The sequence below is a fragment of the Lotus japonicus genome, chromosome 1, assembly GCF_012489685.1.
Source record: "Lotus japonicus ecotype B-129 chromosome 1, LjGifu_v1.2".
NCBI classification, from domain to species: Eukaryota; Viridiplantae; Streptophyta; class Magnoliopsida; order Fabales; family Fabaceae; genus Lotus; species Lotus japonicus.
Genome location: NC_080041.1, coordinates 123,628,641 through 123,649,494, shown reverse-complemented (window position 1 = coordinate 123,649,494; position 20,854 = coordinate 123,628,641). Strand labels below are relative to the sequence as shown.

Below are 20,854 nucleotides of genomic sequence, written 5' to 3'. Positions count from 1 at the left end.
TGGCAATAATGTTCATTTGTGCATTGATTTGAATTAATTTTCCTCTTATAAAAACACGTATTCTTTCATCCTACTTACCCTTGCTCAGCTCTCCAAATAGTGGTGTATTTTTCTCTCTGATATAAAAGCATTCAATCGTTGCCCAATTATGGTCTAAAGAAAGATAGCTATCAGTGAATTCCTATTCTATACTATTTGCTCTGAAGTCTACACACTTCCGTTCAAATTGATCATAGACCTGAAACAGATTCAAACAAAGAGATTGATGCTTTAACTGTGTCATTTGTTTGATTCCCATCAATAATTTAAAGATTGAATTTTATAGCTTAGTAAAGATGGGCTATCTGTTTCCTGATGCAAGGGAAAATCCACATATGGGATGCTGCCATTTTGACCATTAAAAAAAATAAGATTTTCCGTCTGAATTTAATGATATTATTAGTTTTATTTGTTAGATATAATAAATTGTCCTTTATCGCCTGGGACAGGTTGTTAATGAAAAGATGGTGCAGTTTGACTTATTGAAGCATGCTAATAAACCATCATTTTCACTTAGTGGAGGGAATAAAAGGAAACTGTCGGTTGCTATTGCAATGATTGGAGATCCTCCTATTGTCATTCTTGATGAGCCATCCACAGGTAGTTATTCTCAATTATCATATTTCTTTAAAAATCATGAAAATTCCTTTATCCATTTTGAATTTTAGAGTTGCAAAAAAAAAAACTATTTGGCCCTTTTGTTTAAAAGCCTAAACTTCTAAGTACTTGTTATTTTTTATAATATGATCAAAATTCCGTGAGCATTGAATTGATGGGGCATGTACCCAATCATGGGCCTTGCTTTTGAAGCCAAAGGGTTTCTGGAACCACCCAAGGATTAGCTATGTAAAAGAGATTGCTTGCTTATCCTTGATGAATTGCAAAAGTATTTGCTGTCGGGACTAATTTCTTTTACTTCTAGGTATGGATCCCATTGCCAAAAGGTTCATGTGGGATGTAATATCTACGATCTCAACGAGAAGAGGAAAGACTGCAGTGATTCTTACTACCCACAGCATGAATGAAGCCCAAGCCTTATGTACCAGAATTGGGATTATGGTACAAGCTTCTTTTCTTTTCTCTTCACATTCTTGAAGCCATTGTAAGCACCCACAATCATATACCACTCATTTTCTTATTAAATCTGTTTTTATGAAGGTCGGTGGACGACTGAGATGCATTGGAAGTCCACAACATCTAAAATCAAGATTTGGAAATTATCTAGAACTAGAGGTATTTATGGTTATAACAAGAGAAGCAGGTTTTCTTTGTGCTTGCTTAAAATCGAACACAAGGTTTATGGTTATAAAAACGAACATTCTCTGTTTCCAGGTAAAACCTACTGAAGTGAGCTCTGCTGACTTACAATCACTCTGCCAAGCCATTCAGGAAATGCTTTTGGATATCCCTTCTCAACCTAGAAGCTTACTTAATGACCTTGAAATATGCATTGGGGGAACTGACTCCACCACAGGAAATACCTCTGTTGCGGAGATTAGCTTGACAAGAGAAATGATAGGTTTAATTGGACGCTGGCTTGGCAATGAAGAGAGAGTGAAGACTCTAATTACTTGTGCACCAGTCTATGATGGAGCTTCTCAGGAACAGTTATCAGAACAATTATTTCGAGATGGTACGCGAGAACCTTACTTTTAAGGCTTTGATTCTTCTTCTTCTTTTTTAATAAAAGAACAGTTAATAACCTGACCCTCTTAGTTACTTGTGCACCTGTAAATTTTATTTTTCTGTGTCAGCTTCTTGTTGATAAATAACTGACTTTTGTAATTTTTTCTTTGTGGTGGCACCCCTTCTTTACATGTTTGTCTATCAGTTTCAACCAATTCTTTTATGATCACTCAATTTTTAAATTACTCAGGATGAACTTTTCTTTATATTGTAAGGAAAACTTTTCCCTAATTATTAAAATATTATCTGGTATACATTCATTTTTCTGTTTTAATGTGTCAGTAAACTATGCTGTATACAATTTAGATATAGCTCAAGAAATATTTATAATCCAGCTTTCATGGATACAAGTCTTGGGTTTTTTTCTGTTATAATGTGTCAGCAAACTATCCATTCTTTATATTATTTAGATATAGCTGAAGAAATATTTATAATCCAGCTTTCCAAAATCCAAATACAAACCTATTTTGAGGCGTAAAAAGCCCACTGTTTCCTTGGATATTAGGTTGACAAATTAATGTAATTACATGATTCTTTTCAAACTTCCATCAGCTTTTGGGACTGCTTGTAAACATCTTGTTTATTGTTCATACTGTATGAGGTTCTTTCTAAAGTGTTCCAGCTTAAATCATTTCTGAACTCAGTATTCAACCACCTCTCCCCCCAAAAACAGGGAGAAAGATGTACTAGCTACATTTTTCATAAACGGTAGATATAAAACCAATCATTAAGGCTTCACCTGATGGGTTAAGGTTTTTGGAGAGTTGGTGCATGACTATAACATAATGCTCTCTTATATTTTTATTTTAGAAAAAGCATAAATTTCCATTTAGTACTGATGCCCCCTTTTTTTTTTGTGTTGGTAATCTAGGTGGTATTCCATTGCCAGTATTTTCTGAGTGGTGGTTATCCAAACAAAAATTCTCAGAAATTGATTCATTTATTCTGGCTTCATTTCGTGGAGCTAGATGCCAAGGGTGCAATGGTTTGAGTATTAGATACCAGGTATTTTTGAGTTACCACATTACGTTTTTTATGGGAAAATTCTACATTATGATTGAGAAATCCTCGTGTCTGAGTCTACATGTGTGTAATTTAACCATTGAATTTGAAGTTATAGCTGATTTGTTAGGTTTCTTAGGAAACATACAAATATAGAATTGTAGATTTGAAAATTCCGCTTTATTTTATTTTCTTCCCATTTCTTTGGCAATCAACATCTTAATAATCTTTGGCATAACTAATATTATTAGTTCATAATCCTCACAATAGGAACTTGGGCTCCCTGACTGGCATGTAACAAGGGTAAACCACTGATTAGCTTAAGCTATGCAAGGCTTCAAACTTGTTAACTGTATAATGTATCATGTCCTAGAAACTTCAGCTAGGTGAATACACATGATCAGTTTTACATTGCATATTTCTAGCACGCCCCTCACGAGCAGGCAGCCATGGTGCAAGCTTAGTCACCAACTCAATTTGTTTTTGTATAGAGATCATACAAGCCCACCTAATTTATATTTTAATTCAAGTTTGCTATTAGAATAATGGAGGTAACTAGGATCGAACTCTCGACCACTTGATCATAGAGGCTCTGATTCATCACCTGATGCCTTAATCTTATGGGATTATTGACCTATATCTTGAGTGATATCAAGCATATCTTCAGTTGGTTTACATTCCTCCGTGGACAGAACTTGCATATTTTTGTGCATGCAGTGAGTGGTGTATCCGGATTTATTTTACAGGTCTGATAGTAATTCATGTTTGTTTACTGCAGTTACCATATGATGAAGATTTTTCCCTGGCAGATGTTTTTGGACTTCTTGAAGGAAACAGGTAAACTCGAAGTACCTTTCGTTTATTTTTCACGGTCTTGTTGAACGAAGTGACTAAATTCTTCCAAAATCATTTGCAGAAATAGATTAGAGATTGCAGAGTACAGCATCAGCCAATCAACTCTTGAGACGATATTTAATCATTTTGCAGCTAATTCATGAGGTGTCCTCATTTCATCATTTTTCTTTCATAAAATGATGCATGGAGGAGCGCTACTAGTAGAATTCAACGAAAGGTCTTGGGTGAGATTCTAAGGCCATGTATTTTGTATAGTCAATGATTATAATGCCATTGAATTGTAAATAGATTCCCAGTCAGGATTGTGACACTGAGGCACTTATTTATCCAATCATACAGCTTTAGCAACTATGCCATTGCTAGACTCGCACCTAATAGCCTGAATACATATACACGTCTTGAAAATGATAGTTGGATGGGATGGACTAAATTTATACAATTTAAGACGTTAGGATATAAATTGTGAGTTAATGGCTGGACTACATTTATACTACAATTTAAGACACAGGACTAAGATTGCCAAAAAAGAAATTACAAAGGACCAAATTACTTGAATCATGAAAATTAGGGGAAATGCAATTAAACCATTTTGAAAAAAGTATTCCATGAATAAAAACAGGGGCACCTTAGTTATAATTATATCAAATTATTGATGTTTATTCCTCGTATTTTGTTGTTTCCTCATTTTATTTTACTCATTTTGCAATTTTAATTTTTAAAATCACACTGCAAAGTAGTCATTAGCGCTGACTGCACTAATAAAGAAAACTCGATGCAAGTTAAGAATTAGAGTTGGATTGTCTGTTTCTTATGCTAATGAGCTAATCCTAACCCATTCAAGTTTAAAAAAAAATAGCTTCAAACAACAACAAAAATACTAATTAGCGTCAGCTAATGCATCCCTAGGTTAGAATCGTAACCTTCCAAAATTAGCGTTAGAATTGTAGCCTTCCAAAATTAGCATCGATTTTATCCAACGCTAGTTTAAATAATTTTCTTTGTAGCCATTTGAACAAAAATTTAGATATACATTTTTATTTTTATTTATTTTTTGTAACCATTCAAAATTTACTATTTCTATTTTCCCACGTACCAATTTTTTTTTTACTATTTCGCTGATGGTAGATGAGGCGTTTAACCGTGCGTAGAGCTATATGGGGATTGGAGGGGTGTTCTGTGACTCCTCCGGTTCGTGGTTAGGTGGGTTCTTTGCTGGTGCTAGTGGTGGGATCCCTTTTCTATGGAGCTACAAGCTCTAAGGCAGGACCGTGTATAGATAATTTGGGGCCTAAGGCGGAAATATTAAAGTTATTTTATTTTAGCAAGAATTTTAAAGAGGTTTAATGTATCATATAAATTATTAATTTTTATATTAATCTTCTAGGTTTTCAAAGCTATGAAATCATTTATTAGAGTTTTATAATAAAATATTTCTAACATTTTGCTTCAACAAATCATTTATTAGAGCTGCGTAAGGATGAAACACTGGGATATTTTATAACACTTTAATATCAAGTATCTTATTTGATATTTCACGTCAAGGTAGAAACAATGGAATTTTTGTTAGAGAAAAAACAATGAGTGAAACTACAAATATATAAGTAGAAAAAAACTAACGATTACGAGTAAACACAAATAATTTTTTAATTTTTAAAATGTAAAAATAACGGGTATTTTATTTAGTAGTTTTTTAAAAAATGTAAATTTGATAATTTAAAACAATACTACAAATAACGGTTAAAGTTGCACTTCCTACAATTTCACTTTTGAGTTCCCACATTTCATTGCCCATGTTGCAGTTAAGATACATGAGTTTTCACTGTTCAATTATTTTTTAAAAGTCTCAATAAAATATACTATATAGGTAAAAAAAAATTGGGGCCTTAAATAATTTTAGGGCCTTAGGCAATTGCCTAATTATTTTAAAGCTTTACACGACCCTACTCTAAGGATGGGGCTTTCGCTGCTCTAGGGATAAGAGGTAGAGGAGGGGCAATGTGGTTATGACTGTTTGGAGTTAGTTAAAGCCCTTTAGAAGGATGCGTTCATATTTCAAATGTATGCTCTTGTTTTTATGGATTTGCATCTTCTTCTCTTGTGAAATTGAGATGTGCGTATTCACCATATGGGTCGGGAGGCTAATGGTCCTATGGATTACCTTGCAGGCATGAGTGTCAGTTTGCAGTGTGGTGTTACCTTTCTTGACTCCCCTCCGGATCGTGTGCTGCCTTTATTGGCTCGAGATGTCTCAGCGTTGTAGTTTCGTTGTTTTCTTTTCGATGAAAAAAAAGTATATTAAATTGAAAATCAATATAATCCAATCATCAAGACTAGTAAAATGAGTTATGATTTATACACACCTCATAACTTCTTTTCCACCTTCATTTCTATCTATTTCTCTTTTCTCTATCAATTAAATCATCTATTACATCTTTATTTTATCTCTCATTTCTTCATATCTCTCTCTTCCTCCCCTTCTCCACACCTCATTTTCGAGGTGTGAATGTATAATTATTCCTAGTAAAACCGAAGGACGTTTGAACTGCTATATACTCCCAGATCACTTTTGTCAAATTACAAAACAAAGAAATCATTAAAATGGCCACTTTTAGGCTATTTTAATTATGTATAACCATTCTAAATCACAACACATAATTACACTTCTATGCTTGAGGAGTCATCACACAGTAACTTAACATCTTGACATCCCACCAACAAATATATATTCTCCAATGTACGTAACTCAGTCATTAACACACGCTGGTCTATCTAATATTAATCAAGTACATATGATTAATTTTCAAATATTTGATTATTCCTTTTTCCTAGCTATGCATGCTTGTATTTTCAAGCTTCTATGTAGCATATCTATTTGCATGACTGAGACAGCAAGATGCTAGCAGTTTCACTTATCTCAGCTCTATTCCTTTTCATCTCCCTCTCTCCATGAACATCTAGTCTCACTCCAAACAGCATTGGCCTTTCATCTTCTTCCTCCTTTGCATGTGAAGAATATTTAGCAACCAAATCAAGCAGATCCCTACACTTCCTTTTCATATTTGTTAGCTCACAATTCAACACACCGTTCTCCTTCTTGAGCCGGTTGTTTTCATTCACAAGACTCGTTAAACCCGAAGATGATGAGGTTGATGACGACCTTTGGTCTTCATCAGAATCTTGGAGTGTGCCTTGGTTTGGTGTGGTATTGGGTTGTTGTTGTTGCTGCTGCTTGGTACTGTTCCATGCTTTTCTTCTCTGAATCTCAGTTAGGAGTTCTCTTTCACCTTTTCGGAACTTGTCGTTGCAGAACTCCCATCGGCTTGTTGCAACTTTACGAAAGCCCTATATATACATCATACATGCATGCAAAATAATACATCCAATGCTTGGTTAGTTTTAGGGGCCAAACATATATAAAGCAAAAGAATGTGGCGGACCAAAAATTCAAATAAAGCAATATAATTCCAATGGTTGGGAGAGTGGAGCATGAAAAATGATAATATTTGAAAAGTTGTAGGTTTAAGCTCTTAATTACTCGTCCCCTTAGAATTTAAATTTATATGCAATTTTCCTTATTCTGGACTAGGACACCGTCTCTTTCACCTTAAAATTTCAAGGATTAAAAAAAGTCATGTGAAGAAATTCCAACCAATGGATAATTAGAACTAGGCCTAATTAAGAAGTTGGACTTATTTGTCGGCAAACCTTACATTTGCAAGCTGACTGATTTAGTTAAAGGTATGGTGTAAGAATGAACTAGATTCATGAATCATGAAAATTCTTAGTTAAGCAATGACTTTCGTCATCATCACTTTAAATTAATGAAGTTAATTAATGTGCAAAAATATTTACACAATCATCTTAATTATACGTGTCAATCACTAATTAGAGAGCAAAACTAGAGTCCGCAGTTTGAACCACAAGTAATGGGCCAAGTAAAGAAAATGTGGGTTATTTATCTAAATTTAATTAGAACATGAAGAATTGGTATTTAAATAATATACTATAAAATAAAATATTAAAATTTCACATAAAAACATCTCATGAAAGCGCAAAAACCAGAAATCGAAAAATATATTTTATGATTTGGCGGAATTTAATTGAATGACTGTGTAAAATCTGTTTACATTAACGATGCACGTCCCTTTAATTCTTTATATTTTCCATTTATAAAGAAAAAATTTGATATGATTATTTCCTTGTTATATATTAAATGAGAAAAATAATGATGCACCGACGACGTAAAGTTTTTTACACCGTCAACCAATCTAATTTCAAAGATGTGCGACGTCAATTAATGAAATTAAATAAAAAAAGAGATTTTCTCACATCTTTGAAATCTGATTGGTTGACGGTGTAAATTATTTTTTACACAATCAGTGCATAGAAATTAAATCATATTAAATTTGATTTTAGGAAAATATGAAGTGATGCTCGCCCCCTAACATTGACCAGATAGTTTGATTATTAGATATGAATTTCATTAGCTGGTCCAGCTCTGACTTCTGACCAGACCCTCAATATGCATACCATCAACAGAAGGAAAAATTAAACATGTATAGCAGTATTATTAATTCTATAATGTTTTATTTTATTTATAATCTTGATTTGGCATTTTCTCTGAAATTTCGCTCAGTAACAGGTCAGGTATTATCAAACTACAAATATTCTCTAGAAATTTTTTCTCACACCCACCTGTGTGAGGTGAAGAGAGATAAATAAAATAAAAAACTAAATAATTATGTCTGATTTTTAAACACCTTATTGTAATTTTCTCCCTTACACTACTTTTTTTCTCTATATATCTAGCATATAAAATATTTATATTTATTATTTATCTTTTTTCACTCAATTTTTTTTATTTGAGTGTCTATAAAAAATGATATATAGAGTATGAGAGATGGAGTAGGAAAATAATAAATAAATTGAAAATGAGAGGATGTGTGAGAGAAAAGAGGTGTAAAAAACTAGATTCTGTCCCTTAATTGAAAACTTCAAGTCAACTTCATTCATTTCGTAAGAAGAATACTAAACTAATAAGGTCAAACAAATGTAGTTGACTTGTTCCATCAACCTAGTCAAGAAAACGAAAGATTTCTTTATCTCTTTCCTTTTTCTTAACAAACTTAAATACTGGCCAAATTAAGTTGTCCCTTCAATTTTGTTCACACTACACCATTTTTTTACTTCTAGCAACAAGGGTATATATAATAAGCATAAAATGTTTTTAAAAAGTGTCTCAAGAATTAGTTTATGCATATTGCCATAAATTGTTCATTTTAGGCCAAACATTTGATAACAACATTAAATAAGTGTTCTCTACATAATAATAGAGAATAATTAAGTGATAACTGTTGCATTTTCTCCATAATAAATTACATTTTCTCACTGTGTAACCAAAGAGCACAAAAAATTGTCTCCAAAAGAAATATGTAACGCCAGAACATATGACAGTCACAAAATGCTATGTGAAGTTTTGAAAATTAAAACACAAAAACTCTTGCATTTTATGTCTATGATTACACTTTTCAACTGTTGCAGAAAATAAAAAAATACTGTAGCGCCAATTTCACTTTTTAGATTTTTGGAAGTTTTGAGAATTAACACCGTCATCACACTCATTCCAACATATAGGCAATTCATGTCAAATTTTGATCTAAAATATAGAGAACTTCAATTGTGTGTAAACATTGATGTTCATATGCACAATCAATAAAAAAACTAAAAAATATATAGTAAAGCAATATTAAAATTAAAAACCTTATGCAATATATGATTATAAGCTTTTTAATATGACTGGTTATAGATACTATCTCTAATAAGTGTGAAACTAAATAATGGTAATAACAAAATCAACTCTAGCACGCAGAAACTTCACTCAAATCATTTGATTATAAAATTAATCCTAGAAGAATTTCTAAAAGATGGACTAAATCATATCTAAATATATATACTGTATATATAAAGTGTATTAATTTGGACATGTACGTACATAGGTATTGAGTTGCCGGACAAAGCTAGAGAAGTTGCTGTGCTTGAAGAGAGTTGGGAGGAGATCACGAGCAAACTCCGCCGGCTGCCACACGACGAACGCCGACCCTTCATCGTTCCATGATATCACTTCATCGGTGGTTGGATCCTCTACCAGCATGTATGTCTTCAATAAGAACGGTGGTGGATTGCACTTTCTAATTCCACATTCCAACAACAACCCCTTATTATCACTTACCACTCCCTGATCCATGTTAATTTGTTTGTGAAAGAAATTTGAAGAAGGAGAAGAAGATCGATGAAGAGTAGATCGAAGAAGAAAATGATGAAGGTAATTAAGATTGATGAGAAGAGGAGAAGAGAAGAAGGGCAGTTAAGAACTCCCAACCCCAACAATAGAAACCCAACACGACTCCACAGTTCATGAGAAATGCAAGAGCTTCAAGGAGAAGATGTTTCCTTCTTTCTCTTTCTTTCTCTCAATGAATAAATAGCTGAAACGTATGCACTTAGCATGCCCCTCTTTTTATAGACTCAGACCCATGCAATATTCTTTTACTTTCTATTATTATTTACATTAATTACCTTATAGTTAAATTAATATTCCACAATCAAACAACACGTAGTGATATCCAATTACATCATTTTTGAAATGCATGAATGTGTCATAAAGCAACTTGACCAACTTGATTAACATATGTATATAAATAAAAGAATGAAAGGGTTAGAGGATTTGATGAGAGATATTTATCCATTTAATGTGATTTTGGAATCTCAATGAGATTAATCACAGGTTACCGCTACTGATATACTTTAGTGCACACCAAATAGATATCGTGCACGAATAGATTTTGTCCATGAAGATTAGCTTAAGTGGTAAGACCTATGAAACATAGAGGTTGGGAGAGATGAAAGGTGAAATGTCTATAGTTCGAACCCTGAGAGGAGACTAATTTACTTACATTACTAACAACTAATATTTGTCTATAAAAAAAAACCTAACTAGTTCACATGTTAAAAAATTTCTCAGCAAATAAGTTTTCGCTATAAATAATATAAATTTATTGATAATTGTTAAAATGACACTTCTGCCCCTTATTTAGATTTTGAACGTGAATTGGAAAGGTTGAACAATGCACGTGGGAGTGTTTGGGGGGGTTGTCTCAAAGGCAACAATTTTTCTACGAAAATAATGTTAGTTTAAGCCCTTTAGGTGTGCTGAAAACTTTCAACATTTGTGTGTAACTTTTGTTTCCATATCTTTCGTACAACTACCTCCATCAAAGGCTTTTGATCTAAGTGTGCTGAGTTTGATTTCTTTCTCTTGTGTGATCTAATAGTTGGGTGTTTTCTATGAAAGGAAGCGACTTTAGTTGACTTTTGTGTGCTATTTCTTGAATAATTATATCTTCACACCTCAAAAATGAGGTGTGGAGAGGTAGAGGAAGAGAGAGATAGGAAGAAAGGAGAGAGAAAGTAAAGATGTGATAGATGATTTGATTGATAAAAAAAAAGAAATAGATAGAAATGAAGGTGGAAAAAAAGTGAAGAGGTGTGTATATATCATAACTCCTATTTCTTGGTACAAATTTTCTTCCATTCAAACATGACTGTTCACTCTTGGATAAAGCTAACCGCGTGCAGAAACAAATTAATATTATTGATAATGAATGATGACAAAAATGTACGTGTGATTGATTGCAATCATGTAGCTCCATGCCCCCATGCATGCCATGTGTATTAGAATTAGATGACTTTTTTTTTTTTGATATAGAAAAACATCAAGGATCAAGATTTGGAAGAAAGGATTTCCTCTAGCTAGGTGGATCAAGTTATAGTTGTTTACCCTAAAATCATCATATATAAAACAATGTCTTCCGTCTCTCTCCTTTAATTTAATCGGTCTCCACTTGATGTTATAATTTATCACTTTGAAAAAATAATCGACATGTGTGTAAACTTATGTAAATAACTAGTAGTATTATATATGAGGGTAGTAATATGTGTATAGAAACAAGGGACTAAACCAATAAAATCCAGCACAAGTATTGGGTCAACCTTTAAGCATGTTGATAAGGGTTTCGAATATTGTTCACGAAATATTATTTGTTTTGCAGGAGTTGTCTAAATGACTCATGTGAAAGTTTTGGTTAAATAACTCATCATCCAATTATATTAAAGATAGGTGAGTTGAAATTTTTATATTTTATTTATTAATTTATTTCCAACTCACTTATCTCCAATGTGATTGGATAATGAGTTATTTAACCCAAACTTTCACATGAGTCATTTAGACAACCCATTTTTATAAAATTCAATTAAGTGATTTCTTCGCATCGAAGGATAGATACCCTTAATTAATTCACTCCTAAATGAAATAAGCTACTAAGATTTTTGTTAGTGTGATAATAAAGGATTATTAAAGACGCGCGACAGATACTAAATATAATAGTGTTTTTTTCTTCTTTTTTACAAACTAATATAATTTCCTTTATAAATAAGGATTATAATTTATAATCGATTTTGATCTAAATGATATTAAAAAATAATTTGTTTGGGAATTGGGGGATGACATTTGGAAATCTTATTCAAAAGAATTAATTTTAATTAATTTTTAATATACAATAATAGGTATTTATAGAAGCCCTAAACAATTTGGATGAGTGGGAAATGGAGGAACTAGTCACAAGTATTGGAGGAATGAGAGCCTAAATGGGTCGCAGACGATCGTGGTGGCAGCAAGTAATAGAGGAGGAGAAGAAAGAGAAGAGTGAGTCATATTAGTTGAACGGAGTAAAACATTTAATGTTAGTGTCGGAAAAAGCCACTCTAACCTTTATTTTTTTAATTTTGATGTGGGCTAAACTGACGCTAGTTTACACTTAGAGCATCTCCAATTAGGGGTGGGAATACGCTGAGCCTAGGTAGGTTTTGCTTTAATAGGCCTACCCTGTTTAAAAATCTTAAGGCCTGAGCCTGGCTTATGGCCTATCAAAGGCTTTTTTTCGAGCCTGGCCTGGGCCTTCCGAAAGTCTAACTTGGCCTGATAGCCTGTTTAAAGACCCGTTTCACAACAAGAGTTTTACGTTTGTTAACAAATTTATCTGTAAAGAAGCTATCAAACTTATAAGCTAACAGGTTAAATTATACTAAAATAATCTTTTCAACAATCAGACTTATAATATTATTAGCTAATAGATAGTGATGAAACTAAACGAGATTATGTTGGTTTCTTAGAGTTTGAGAAACAATTTAAAATCACACGTCATAGTAAAATATTTAAATACGTCATATATTTATTTTTAAAAAGACTTATAACTTTGAATCATTATATAAGTCAATTTGCTTAAATATATAAAAATCTCAATAAGTATATAATATCAAGATATTATTATAAATTTCTAATATATAGACATCATCAAGGGTAAAATATATTTATACTTATCATATTTATAATTTACCAAAAAAATACTAATCATATTTACTTAAATAGGCTAGCCTGTAAGGTTTACAAGGCTTGTTGAATGGTCTGAGTCTGACCTTTTTAACTAAATAGACTTTTCAAAAAGCCAAAGTCTTGCCTATTTACCAATTTGGCCTGGCCTGGCCTGGGCCTGTGGTAGGCTAGGCCATAGGCCCCTACGAACGGTCTGGCCTATTTTCACCTCTATCTCCCATGCTAGTTCTTAGCACTATTCATGTGGGCCCGTACTGCCACATGTGTTTAAGCAACTCTATGCACATTTTGCTCCAACCATGAGTTCTTAGTTCTTAGTTCTTAGTTCTTAGCACTATTCATTTGGTCTCACAATATCATTATAGTAGTAATATTTTTTACTTTCATATAATTTTGATTTAAATTGAAATGCTAATTCAATATCTAAATTAAATGAATTGATGAATGAGAGAGAAAAAATTAACTTTTCATGCTAAGAACTCAAAAAGTAAAACATCTTATATAAGAACCTAGTTCTTATTCTTAAGAACTAAGAACTCCACGTCATCTCCTCCAATGGTTAAGAACTCAGTTCTTAGTTCTTAACTCAAAAATAAGAACTAAAAACCTTACATTGGAGATGCTCTTACAGTTCGTGTCGGTCTGGCTATACCGCTTAGCTCACTCAATATACCGACAATAAGTAAAATTCACAGGAGAATAATACCAATAATTCATAGCCAATGTGAACTAATTAAAGTCGTTTTTTAGTGTGTCAACCCTGAAAATTGGTTCAAATGCATGCGTTGTGGGAATAAGATTTTTTTTTTCTTTAAGTCATTTGGACTAATGTAAGTGATTAAGATAGGTGTTAGAGTTTGAATATAAGTTGTAATTATATTATAGTTCTAGAATAATGAACACAAATTGGGGGCGTTTAACGTACACCACCAACTTAGGTGGTGTACGCGTGGTCCATGAAAATGACCCGTTGGAGTGGGTTTTTCCGGTTTTTTTAGTGTTTTTCATATTTGCAATTGTAGGTGTCTGAAGTATTACAATTGGGGCCTGGAACATATTAGTATTTGTCAATTGGTACCTGAAGTTGTTTTAGGTTTTAAAAGGGGATTTTCAATTGATGGGTCATGTGCTGATACAAATTAGATTGAAAATTGAGAAAGAGTGGTGTTGGAGGAGCGAAAATCGTTGGTCATGTTCGTGTTCTGTCATTTTGGGGTGGTTCTAGCTTAGAAGTTGTGCGCGGGTTTGTCTCTGTGTGCAGTTGATAAACTCCATTGTCTGATATATGATTTTCGTGAAGCATATGAGGTAACGCACGCACTTGGCCTTACATTATATCTTCGTAGGTTGGTTAATCTTGGTGATTAACTATGATTCCGAGCGCATTAATTTGAAAATCCAGATGATAGATAGGTTGTATTCGATTTGGAACAATATTGTGCGTTTCTGGGTAATTCCATGATTTGGGGTTTGTGCTTACTGTTGTGGTTGTTTTGTTCGATTGAAGTAATGATTTAGAATTTGAGGTTGAAATTTGTTTGCCAGGATATATGACTGAGGTGATGTTATCCAGATTGTAGTTATGGATAGTTGCGCTGAAGATCATGAAGTCCCAAATCGAGCTGAAGGTCATATGACAGATCAGGTATGTTCAAGTTGGTTCCATATAAGATAATTGAAAAAAAGTTGTGTAGGACATATATTCAGTGTTTGTGTAGTTTTGAAGGACACAAATATAGTCAATGTGGAAAACTTTATTTTACTAGTATTGTGATGTTTTTTATGATGCACCTTAAATTATTTTTGACAATAGGGTTTGGATGATATGTCTGAAAACGGCGGTGATGAGGCAATCCATGATGAAGTAGTTGTTATTAATGGAATGGATGATTTGTTGAATTATGATATGAAGAGCTTAAGTTGTGAAGTAGCTGCAAAGTTTCAATTCTGTACCCGTGATGTTGCGTTTGAATTTTATAACCTATATGCCTTGGTGAAAGGTTTTGCAGCGAGGAAAAATAAAATCTTAAGGAACAAAAAAGGGGAGGTTGTGCAACAATCGTTTGTTTGTTTTAGGCAAGGATTCCGTAAAGTTGTAGCACAAGACAGCCGAAAGAGAAAGAAGCAGGCTGAGCGAAGATGTGGTTGTCATGCAAACTTCCGTGTGCACATTGACATTGCAACTAGTCGTTGGTATGTTACAAAATTTGAGGATGAACACAATCACGATTTGTTAAATGAAAGACATGTTGGAAGGTTGGCACTACATAGAAGGTTAAGTGAGGGTGATGTTATGCAGCTTAATGGCATGCGGAATGCAGGCATAGGGGTAACTGGAGTTTACAACCTCATTGCTAGTCAATCTGGGGGCTTTGATAGGGTGCCCTTTACGAAAATGAACTTACACAATCAGATAGGGAAACAGAGGAGGAAGTTGAAGTGTGATGTCCAAACTGCTATTGAGTACCTTAAGGAGAAGCGCAAATTAGATCCTCAAATGTTTTGGAGACATCATGCTAACGAGGATGGGAAATTGCAACTTTTGTTTTGGTCAGATGGCATAAGCCAAAAGAACTACGAAGTCTTTGGTGATGTTGTAGCGTTTGATGCCACCTACCGTAAGAACAAATATCAGTACCCATTTGTGATGTTTTCTGGTGTGAACAACCACAACCAAACAACGGTGTTTGCAAGCGCAATAATTGCAAACGAGACTGAAGAGACATATATATGGCTGCTTGAGAGATTGGTTGAGGCTATGAAAGGAAAATGTCCTACATCAGTTATTACTGATGGTCACTTGTCCATGAAAAATGCTATAACCACTGTATTTCCTAGTGCTCATCATAGATTATGTGCTTGGCACCTACTGCAGAATGCTACCAGAAACATTAAAGTTCCAGGGTTCACTGCTGAGTTCCAAAAATGCATGTTGGTTGAGTATGAAGTCGGTGAATTCAAACAGAAGTGGGATGGTTTGGTAACTAAATTTGGTGTGGAAGACAAAGAATGGGTGACACATATGTATGAAAATAGAAAGATGTGGGCAGTAGCTCATATTCGGGGTTGTTTTTTTGCTGGGTTCCGAACCACTTCACGATGTGAGAGTTTGCATTCAGAAATCAAGAAGTTTATACATTCAAGATATAACCTGACAGAGTTCTTAAAACACTTTGAAAGATGTTTGAATTTTATGCGTTTTAGGGAGGTGGAAGCAGACTTGGCATCGGTGGTCGGGAAGCCACCCCTTGAGACACCCTTCAAGCAACTTGAGAAGTCAGCTGCTTCTTTGTACACACCTGCGATTTTTGAAAAATTTCGTGGTGTAATTCTTAAAGCATTCCTTGTTTACGTTAGTGGGCGTAAAATGACAGCTTGTTTCCAGATATTCACAGTTTCAAAGTTCCGCACACCGAGTAAGGAGTGGCATGTATCCTTTTATCCACCAACACCTGTGCTCAAATGTTCTTGCCAACGAATGGAGTCAATTGGCCTTCCATGTGAGCATATTGTTGCTGTAATGGTTATTTTGGGTATGCGTGAAATTCCAACAAGCCTTGTGCTTCACAGGTGGACAAAACGTGCTAGAGACTCTATTGAATGCTATGCTGCTGATGTTAGTGCTAACTGGGGTCCGGTCAACATGGCTCGCCATGCAGTTTTATTAAATGGTTGCAGAGAGATGTGCAAATTAGCCGGTGATTCACTAGAGGATTTTACTACCACAAGAGAGCTAGTCACAAGCCACACTGCAAGACTGAAAAGTAAGCAAAATGGGAACCAGGTTGATGAGAATATTCATGAAAACAATGAAACTGAAAACAATGATACTGTCTTGTTGAGGAACCCTGATCGTGCGCAACGCCCAGGTGGTGGGGCAAGTACTTCAGGCACCAAAGGTAATCGCCGCAGAAAGACTATGTGTAGTGTTTGCAAGACACCGGGTCACAATAAAGCTTCATGTCGTCTAAAAGGGCAGATCCATGAAATGGCGCAACATGTATACGGTGGGGAAACACAACGTGAAACTGAACAAGACCCACCCTATTACAGCCAAGAATTTTTGAATAATGAGGTATGGATTATTAGTTTCTGTCAATTCTTTTACCACCATTTCCCTTATATTCCCCGTAAAAATGAATTAACGGAATCAGCAATGTTTGGACATTCATGCAGGGTTCGTGGCTGTAAATTTTGTTTTATACCACCATGATCTTTAGTTGGAAAGTATATTTGCACCATTTCATTATGTGAACCCTGTAGTTGTATTATTTCCTGGGTTATCAGGATCTATTGTATCTCCATAGAAGGGAGAGTAAATGTGAACCATGTAGTTGTATTATTTCCTGGGTTATCAGGATATATTGTATCTCCATAGAAGGGAGAGTAAATGTGAACCATGTAGTTGTATTATCTTGGGTTATCATGATCTATTGTATCTCCATAGAAGGGAGAGTAAATGTGAACTCTGTATCTGTATTATTTTGTGGGTTATCATGATCTATTGTATTTACACAGCAGGGAGACTAAATGTGAACCATGTATTTGTATTATTTTATGGGTTTTGATGATCTATTGTCCTGTATCTCAATATAAGGTTGATTGTATGCGAAAATTACGAATGATATTGTGTTCTTAGCTTCTGTTTCCTACCTGCCTGCGATACAATAATGCAACATGGAGAAAATGTTTGTGGGGTTATTAACGGGACTCTTGTCCACGTACACAAAGTAAATTAGGGAGTGCAAGAGAAGAGACAACCTTGATATTGTGTTCTTAGCTTTTGTTTCCTACCTGCCTGCGATACAATAATGCAACATGGAGAAAATGTTTGTGGGGTTATTAACGGGACTCTTGTCCACGTACACAAAGTAAATTTTTTTACTGGATAATTCAGCTTTAATGGTCGATCGAGAGATTAGTTGCAGGGAATAATTGATTTTAGTAAGTGTGCACGTGGGATGCATTTTTTTTGATTTTGTCGTCATTTTGGAGTTCAAGATTGATAAACCTGCTCTTACATGATCCATACATTTTGGGCTTGGGCCGGAACTGAGGTTTGGTAATTTTGTGTTCAATTAATAAAACTTAAAAGGGAAAAACCCACCAAAAAAGTGTAGGCCCATATACTGGCAATGCCAAGTTTGTAATAACGAAATTTATAAAGTTGTAAACACATTTTTCAGCCCAACAATAACCATACAAGTTTCAAATACCCCTAAAACAATAACCATACAAAGGCCCAATAGACATTAGTTGATAAATGTACATATGATGGTGGGGTGAAGTAATTATACATAACATAGCACTAGAATTACAATCCTAAAACCACCTCATAGATGTACATATGATGGTGGGGTGAAGTAATTATACATAACATAGCACTAGAATTACAATCCTAAAACCACCTCATAGATGTACATATGATGGTGGGGTGAAGTAATTATACATAACATAGCACTAGAATTACAATCCTAAAACCACCTCATAGATGTACATATGATGGTGGGGTGAAGTAATTATACATAACATAGCACTAGAACTACAATCCTAAAACCACCTCATAGATGTACATATGATGGTGGGGTGAAGTAATTATACATAACATAGCACTAGAACTGAAATGTAAATAAGCTTAAGACACGACCACCATCCATAATACAACAAAAGGGGTGGCCGCAGACATAACTTTTCCATAACTGCTTTGCTGGTGTTTTACCTTTCAAGCTACCCTTCAGATTTTCTTCTCCCCGTCCCCTTCGACGATGGACTTCCAGTACACCAGTGCCTTTTTAAGTACAGATTCATAGAACTCATTGTGCCCACCACTTACAAGACTCAAAGCTGCCCTCATCCTCACTACCTTTTCCTTCAACTGAAAACATGTTAAACAAATGTAAGGTTGGTATGTCTGTGCTACTCAAGTAAATCAATGGGGATGTCATAATTAAATTTAATGTACGCAATACATAGGCCCCAATACACACCACTCCAATCAGGTTCTGTTGAAATGCATGTTCCATGTCAATCCAATCTATAACCCAAATGGATGAGTCGTCGCTGTACCCATTAGAACCACAATAGAATGTTAGTATTGAAAGGGGATTTGGTTTCATATTAGGAATGGTCTTCAACTTAAGTATACAGCATAGTGTTGACGAACCTTCTTCCACAGTTAGGTATACCCTTTGCATCACTTATGTCCCATGTTGGCATAGCATATGCTTTCTGCATGTAACCGGTGGGATAACAGTCACATTGTAGCATTTTTGCCAGAACTTGCGCCTGCACATGTATAATTGGTAAACTTAGTTAATAACTAGACTTTAAATTCAGTAAATCCAAAAAATAGGTTCACATTTAGTTGTCATTTATACCATATCGCGGATGTGAGTCTTCCTAGAGTTAATTTTGTCCACAGGCAGGTAGGAGTCTAGATGACACACGGTTTCCTCTTTGATGCACACCACCATAAGATACCAATGAGTTTCTTCTCGGACAGGAGCATATATCTGAGCAGAAGATGATGAGCATGTCATGGTTACAATTACACATATATGATTTAAGGAACAACGCATGACCTGATATCATCAATAGATACACATACATATTTCAAGAGTGGATAAGCAGGCATCCACTTATCCCTGGTGACAAATCACGAGATCATATCCTCTAGGGGGACCCCGTCCCTAACAGCTTCCTGAAATCAAGTTGCAATGAAGTTAATAAATCAAGTGTTTTTGAACGTGTATGGTTGCAATAGTTCAATGATGGATATATAGCACAATTTAAGCACATACTGAGAATGATGGTGGGAGACACCATACTGTTGGAGTAGTGGACCTGTACTGACCCCAAGTCACTTTCATAGTCAACACTTTCATTAACTATTTAAGCACAAAAGAACAAAGTCAAAAGAATCAGTTTAAAGCGTATACAATTTAAATGGTAATTTCAACGGGTTAGTAAATACCTCGTCGGACACGCGTTTTCCAGGGCAGAGACACTCTAAATCCATTCGAAGGAGCAAGGTCTGGCCGCACCTTAATACAACTTCTGTTGCGTCATGATCGGTACTGAATAGATACCCACATATTTGGACTTCTTTCTGGGTTAGCTCCATTTCTGGAATTGGTCTGAACTTGCACTTAAACATCTGCACCAATGTAATAACGTGTACATATTTTTCATTAAACTGAATAACATACGCAGAACCAAGGAATGAAATTGATTCTTCGTTACTTCCTCATACCCTTGGAAGCGTGTAGCCGTAGGGTTTCCCAGATTTCACAAACGGAGCAGCAGTTATGGTAGTCTTTCGTTTTTGGGTGGGGGCCTTTGGTGTGGGCACCAACTTGCTTCCACTCCCGCTAGGTGGGGTAAAGTGAGTGTCTTGTATTGTAGCTGACATGCTGACAAGAGTTGGATTTGGAGTTGAAGGGAACAAATTTTTCCCAGTCAGTGGAGACTTCGGGATAAAAACTTCCTCACCTAGTTTGAGTACCTTTTTACCAAACAAAAAGATATATAGGTTAAATGCATGGCGTCTTCCAGAGTCAGAGGGGTATGTCAAAACTATATAATAAACCTGTATAAGATTGCGTACCTTCACAGGTGGCACCCCAGAACAGGAACTTTCTACAACCTTCTTCCCTTTGGCCTTTTGCCCAACCTGGACTTGTGGTTTTTCAACCATCTCCAAGTCGAAAGTGTCATTTACGTCCATGTCATCACCACCACATTGACTTATTAAATACTCCTCGTCGTCGTTGTCAGACTCAGTTAGTGTGAAGACAATGTCGGAGTAGGCAGACAGTGGCAATT

The 20,854-nt window shown here is 34.9% G+C and overlaps 3 protein-coding genes across 6 annotated transcripts in view; 2 read left to right on the top strand and 1 right to left on the bottom strand.

Annotated features, from left to right (window-relative positions):
• Positions 1-3,930, top strand: part of LOC130730160 (ABC transporter A family member 1) — a 38,323-nt gene extending 34,393 nt beyond the window's left edge. For all 4 annotated transcript variants that reach the window (XM_057582088.1, XM_057582090.1, XM_057582089.1 and 1 more), the window contains 7 exons: positions 489-639; positions 962-1,098; positions 1,198-1,272; positions 1,372-1,672; positions 2,597-2,730; positions 3,506-3,564; positions 3,644-3,930. In XM_057582088.1, coding sequence (XP_057438071.1) covers positions 489-639; positions 962-1,098; positions 1,198-1,272; positions 1,372-1,672; positions 2,597-2,730; positions 3,506-3,564; positions 3,644-3,725 — 939 coding nt within the window. In that variant the 3' untranslated portion in view covers positions 3,726-3,930. The remainder of the gene's footprint in view (positions 1-488; positions 640-961; positions 1,099-1,197; positions 1,273-1,371; positions 1,673-2,596; positions 2,731-3,505; positions 3,565-3,643) is intronic.
• Positions 3,931-6,172: 2,242 nt separating this feature from the next.
• On the bottom strand, positions 6,173-10,071 carry LOC130730159 (heat stress transcription factor B-3). Its single transcript, XM_057582087.1, has 2 exons — positions 9,575-10,071; positions 6,173-6,924 (listed from the first exon to the last, which is right to left on the bottom strand). Exons 1-2 carry the CDS (start codon positions 9,824-9,826, stop codon positions 6,451-6,453), a joined length of 726 nt encoding a protein of 241 aa, XP_057438070.1. The 5' UTR covers positions 9,827-10,071; the 3' UTR covers positions 6,173-6,450.
• Positions 10,072-14,612: 4,541 nt separating this feature from the next.
• LOC130723727 (protein FAR1-RELATED SEQUENCE 5-like) lies at positions 14,613-17,530 on the top strand. The gene is made up of 3 exons (XM_057574854.1): positions 14,613-14,675; positions 14,844-17,105; positions 17,318-17,530. Exons 1-3 carry the CDS (start codon positions 14,613-14,615, stop codon positions 17,528-17,530), a joined length of 2,538 nt encoding a protein of 845 aa, XP_057430837.1.
• The last annotated feature ends 3,324 nt before the right edge of the window (positions 17,531-20,854 follow it).